A 6,000-nucleotide genomic window follows, 5' to 3' on the forward strand; every position below is an offset into this window, starting at 1 on the left:
CCATTCCCATGGTTCTATCTTTCTTGCTTTCCTTGGCCCACAGGGGCCTTCAAGTAGGTACCATTAAAGGTTACCTGACGGCACGGTCTATCTTCAAGCGCTTGTCTGAAGAATGTTCTTATTTTAAGATTCCTATGATTTCACAATTTCTTAAAGTGCTCACTAATGTGTTCCTGCCGTCCCATTTCCAGGTGCCAGTTTGGGATCTGAATTTGGTCTTGACATTCCTGATGGGTGCTCCATTTGAACCTTTGCACTCTTGTCCTTTGAGACTGTTGTCTTTCAAGACAGTGTTCTTGGTTGCGGTTAGTTCCGCTCGCAGAGTGAGTGAATTGCAGGCACTTTCATCTAAGCCGCCCTTTACTGTGTTCCACAAGGATAGGGTTGTACTGAGGGTACGTCCTTCCTTTCTACCTAAGGTAGTATCTGAATTTCATTTAAGCCAGAAAGTGGTTCTTCCATCTTTCTATCCCCCTCCTCATCCTGGTAGGGAAGAGGAGCAACCCCATAGGTTGGACCCTAGGAGAGCTCTGAGCTTTTATATTTCTAGGATGTCCAGGCTCAGAGTGGACGATCAACTCTTTGTGGGGTATGCTGGACACCGATTGGGCCAGGCTGTTACCTAACAGACCTTGTCCAGGTGGATTATCCTCACCATTACTGAATGTTACTGATTGGCGGGCAAGGACCCTCCGGAAGGGTTGCATGCTCATTCCACTAGGGGCGTGGCTACTTCCACAGCCCTGCAGCGGGGAGTTCCTATTAGGGATATTTGTGAAGCAGCCACATGGGCTTCTATCCACACCTTTGTCAAATGTTACTCCCTGGCTACGATCCATGGCCAAGATATGGCCTTTGGTAAATCGGTTCTTTATTCTGCCATCTGATTGGGTATTCTAAATTCTTTTCCCGCCTCCATTTTCTGGTACTGCTTTGGGAGTCTGTCAAAGATGTGGAATACGGTGGAAGACGCAATCCATTTGAAGAACAAGTAACTTACCAACTAGTAACGTTCTTTCAACTGGATGTTCCTCCAGCGTATTCCGCATCGCCCTCCCAGGTTGCCCCTCGGGAGAATTTCCTATGCTATTGCAGCTTACGTTCCTGCAAGGCTATGTGCAGTCAGTCAGGCATTGGATAAGTGCATGTCACTCGTTATGGAGGAAAAAACATAAACTGAGGCTACAGGCGCTGTGCGTCCTATTTATAACAATCCGGTGGCATCTCCCTCGACGGAGGCCTTCGAGGGACATCGACCCAATGCCATTGACGCAGGACGCCCTATGCCGAAAAAGTTTCCGAAGTACACAGCTGTGGACATTACATGTCAAAGATGTGGAATACGTTGGAGGAACATCCAGTTGAAAGAACGTTACCAGTTGGTAAGTAACTTGTTTGTCAGTCTGCTCCATGCTGTAGCAGGTGTTCAGTGGGAGGACCATAGTGCAAGGGACAGCAGGCGTCACATATGGGGCCAAAAAAAAAATGTCTGAGCATGAGTCTGCATGGGTAGATACTGCAGTGCTGACGGAGTGTCTCAATCACTTGCAACCCTTCTTGGAGAAACCAAGAGTTTTGGATCAGGTTTGGTCATCGATGAGGTGGTTGGAGTTGACAAAATTGACTTAGCTGTCAAAAAGGTGGACGGAATCAACTTGGTCATTCACTAGGTGATCATGGACTGAGTGGATTTGGTGGTCAATGAGGTGGTTGTGGTCTCTGAAGTGGACTTGCACCATCCGTAACCTGTTGACTAGGTCATCGACTAGGAAGGCGTGGACGGAGGAGTAGTAGCTATGGATTAGTGGCACTCCTTGGAAGCAGAGGGTTTAGTTGAACAGAACTCTCTTGCCACCATAGTCGTCACTGAGGGGACCATTGACATTGACACATATGTCAACGAAGCCCTTGACGAAGGAGCACCCCAAGCACGCAACCGTTGTCCCTTTTTTGCCCTCTACCCCCAGGGAAATTTATCATCGGACACTAACCTCCTGTTGCGATCTTTATGGGTCTTTGTCGAGAACGACTGACAGATGGTTCAGTTGTTCAAATCGTGATCCGTATAGAGACAGAAGTGGGCATTCCTCATGAAGATCCTCTGTAGCTGTTCTTGCGGTGTGAAGTCGAGCAGGCTTTTCTTCTGAGTATCTGTCATGATGTTCACGGACACTTGAAGGCCTCAAGCGGATGGAAAAAGGACAGCAACAGAATGGGCTGGATTTTCACACCAGCCAACGAGAAAACAATGCAGCACCAAACAGTGAAGGATTTATAGAAAAAAAACAAAGCAAAAATAGACCAGCATTGAATATCTGAAGAGATATTTCTCTGGGACTCTCCAAACTGTATGTGCCGTAAAAAAGCTGAAGATGGCCTACAGGGGTGTAGCTAAGAAGGACCTGTCTGATTAGCTCTGTGCAATGTGACCCAAAAAGGCTCTAATAGAGCATTAAAGTGACAAGCAGTTTAAAAATGTAAAGGTAAACTGCTTTAATATTACCGAGGATTCCCAGTCTGAGGACGTGGAATTTTCAAACCGCGTGCAAATCCATGAAAGATCCAATGCTGGAGAACATTTAGAAATTCAAATACCATAGACATAACACTTGAATGTTTAATATAATGTGTAGGCATCTGCTGCTGAGCCCATATTGGTATCAAAGAATAGTGTGATTTCATCAGCCACAACTTAGCGAAATAGGTCAGTTGGGGATTTGCGCTTCAATCACTAGGGTTTGGATTGTTTAGCAAGCGAAGGGAGCAGTGCCTCAGAACCCAGCAATGGTCCCACAAAGCTCAAGGGAGAAACGTAATCTTATTGAGGAAGGAACGTAGTACCATGATATGCAGGCAAAATCTGAATGGACATGCAAATGTGTATTCCATGACTTCAGAATCAGAGCTATGTCAGGCATTGTGTACATGAGTGGACTGGCCTATAGGGAGCTCTGGAGATCTCCTGGTAGGCATCTGCACCCTGAGCCACTTTTGGGCTTGCTGAAAATGTGTAAGTACAGAGCCACTTTGATTTTTTTTCTTCCCAGGCCTCTTTTGGTTCCCATTCCACCCCTGATTGGGTAGTGCTTAGCCTTCTGCCAATTCGTTCCATCTAATATCTGTCCTAGGAAGAGCCGCTAGACCTATCCAAGCAGACAAGGTCCTGTGATTAAGCACAGTTAATCTCCTGCCCACAGTACCTCGTAGCTAACAAATGTATAAAGGTGCTCTGTGAATGTGTCAAAGAATTTCGGGGGAATCCAGGTTACAGGCACATATGTTTACAGAACCGTTTTCATACCATCCACCTCCCATTTGACTAGTAGGAATATGACCTGCTTGTCAGTGAACGTGGTATGAAGTTTAAATTCTAGGGAACATTGACGAAAGGTTATGACGACTGTCATTGGAAGCGTGTGGCCAGTGCTCCAGATAAAATTTTGAAGTCGGAGTATTTTACTCTGTAATTTTTTTAAGTTGTGAGCAAAATTATTTTTAGGGAGTAAAAATGTAAGTCCATTTCCAAATTTGCGTATTGTATAAGCAAGTACACATGTTTGTAATAATTATTCCTTTGAACCTAGTGATTCATACATATTACAAAGGATACATGTTTACTTCTTCCTATCAGGCATTAATAATGGTAGTTTCTTCCTGTGGTGCTATGTGCACTACTGATCCAAACATATCCATGGAGCTGTGTGGGTGAAAGCACGAGAACAAGGTCCTACGAGTCTCCTATTTTTTTGGGAGGGGGGAGTACTTTTACTGCCTATTTGTATATGTTGTGCGTATTTTCTTATTTTAAGGGAGTGAAAATGCTGATACACCCCTTACCTGCCTGGGGGGGCTGGGGGGCGGGGGGGTTGGGGTGAATATATGTGTGTGTGTGGTGAGCGCACAAATTGGCTACTCCAACCCCCCCACCCCCAGCAAGCTAGTAACCCCAAAGGACCGGCATTCCCCCACAACATAGCTTCCAAATCTTTGGGCATTATATGGGGGTGGTGGGGTGCGTCTGAACACACATCCAGGTCTGCTAGCTGGCCAGCATAAGGAATAAGGACCCTCACAACACAATGCAGTATAATCTGAATGAGGCGTGCACTGCCATTTTAAATCAATTGTGTGTTTTTCTGGAGATTGACGGCAAGTGGTCACCTTCAGATCGCGAGACATCATGATAGCAAAGTTTAAGGCCTGCTTTGGGACAGCAGACGTGTGCACCTAGGCCCGTAGATCCTAACCAGCGGCAGGAAATCTTGATCTGGATGTTTCCAGTACCAGCGATACAGGCATCTTTCATAATGTTTTCTGGCCTATTCCCCCCACCTGAAATACATGTTTTACCTCCTGCTGAAACTTGATCAGGGTTTCCTGTTTCAATCATTTCGTTAATTAATTTGAAGACACTTTTATGAATACACAAATGTAAATCCAAATATAAGACAACAAACTATTTTCATTTCTATGTTAATATTCGAATTGTGAATCTAGACTTGCCAAAATGTCCAGTTCCACAAAGTCCAGCATGCACAGCCCTCCTTGGGGGTGGGGAGTAGGAAGAGACAGTAAGGAAAAAAACAGGCTAGTCGAAGCCTATGAACACCACACACCTTTTTGGAAGGCAAGATAAACATCCTCTTTAGTGTTACATTAATTATACATGATATTTCAGGTCTTCACCCAAAATCTGTTAGCTATGAATGCAGTGTCGAGGCTGTCAAGCTTTCAATGAAGCAACCTCTTAGTACAAACCAAAGATATTTGCCAAAACAAATATCCCTACATATAATGCTTGTGCTATGTATTCTAAACCTTAGCTGTTCAAAAAAGTTAAACTACAGAGTGCTTAAAGACTGGAGACTTCCAAAGAGTATGCATTGCTTGCTGGATTGCTTCCTGGATATCTGATTTGTACTCCATTCAGTCAGGGAATTCTCCCTGCAGACGTGGGGAAAGCAGATCTCTTTACTTGAATCCTTGCTGGCTGTCTACTGCAACTTAAGATCTTCTTCACACTTGGGAAACGGAGTGAGCTCGATACCCATGTAAAAGACTGCTCCCCTGTTTATCTGTGGGTACTTAAACCTTACGCTTATACCATTTCTTTCCTGGTCAGCGCCAAAGCTCCCAACATGTTAGGACTAGTTTTCAGGTAGTAAAACATTTTGAAGAGGTGAGTTACAGTGCGGCATATCGGCAAAGCCCAAGTATATAGGAAGGACTTGAAGTGTATTCCATTCATACTTTCTTGGGTACAGTATCACCATGTACCAATCAGATTGCCAGAAGTGAAGTAGGACGAGTACCGCAATTAGCCAAGTATGTCTTTATTAATGTTCATGTCATGTCACCGTGCATAAACTACTGTCAGTCTGTCTGAAGGGCGTTCTTTATTGCATTACTAATGTCTCACAGATGCTTCACCAAAATAAGTTGCGTTTTCCTGTGTTTTAGGGCGAATTTGTAGATGACGGCACTGAGACACATTTCAGTATTGGAAATCATGACTGTTGTATCAAAGCGGTTAGCAGCGGGAAACGGCGAGAAGGAATCATTCACACACTCATTGTTGACGATAAGGAAATAGCAGAAACTGTGGAATAGTTTGTACTTCATTCTATTTTTTATTTTATTATAAAAGCAATCAGGAATGTTCAATTAATATAATAAGGTGAAACTGTATATTGTAATTCAGATTCTTTTTTTATTTTTTAGCTCTATGAAAAAATAAACTATCTTTTTTTTAAATAATCCCTTGTGGTAGTCTTTCCGTTGGTTATTACGAACTACATGTGCATACTAGAGAAAATCTACCTGGCCAACAGTTGCACCAGAATAACATTGGTGTAGAGGCCCAGAATTGATTTGTAAGAATTAATAAACAGATGGCTGTTTATGCGACTCTATCTTTTGAATCAGTCCACTGGGAAAATTCGAGTTACTCCTCTTTTTGGGGAGGATGGGGGGATTACTCCAACTGTCATTTGTAACCAT

At 43.7% G+C, this 6,000-nt stretch overlaps 1 protein-coding gene across 8 annotated transcripts in view; it reads left to right on the top strand.

Moving 5' to 3' along the window:
• FAIM (Fas apoptotic inhibitory molecule) overlaps window positions 1–5,757 on the top strand; it is a 377,980-nt gene extending 372,223 nt beyond the window's left edge. For all 8 annotated transcript variants that reach the window (XM_069616618.1, XM_069616621.1, XM_069616619.1 and 5 more), the window contains one exon: window positions 5,461–5,757. In XM_069616618.1, coding sequence (XP_069472719.1) covers window positions 5,461–5,610 — 150 coding nt within the window. In that variant the 3' untranslated portion in view covers window positions 5,611–5,757. The remainder of the gene's footprint in view (window positions 1–5,460) is intronic.
• Window positions 5,758–6,000: the final 243 nt, after the last annotated feature.

The sequence above is a fragment of the Ambystoma mexicanum genome, chromosome 9 (assembly GCF_040938575.1).
Source record: "Ambystoma mexicanum isolate Mex_15411 chromosome 9, UKY_AmexF1_1, whole genome shotgun sequence".
NCBI lineage: Eukaryota > Metazoa > Chordata > Amphibia > Caudata > Ambystomatidae > Ambystoma > Ambystoma mexicanum.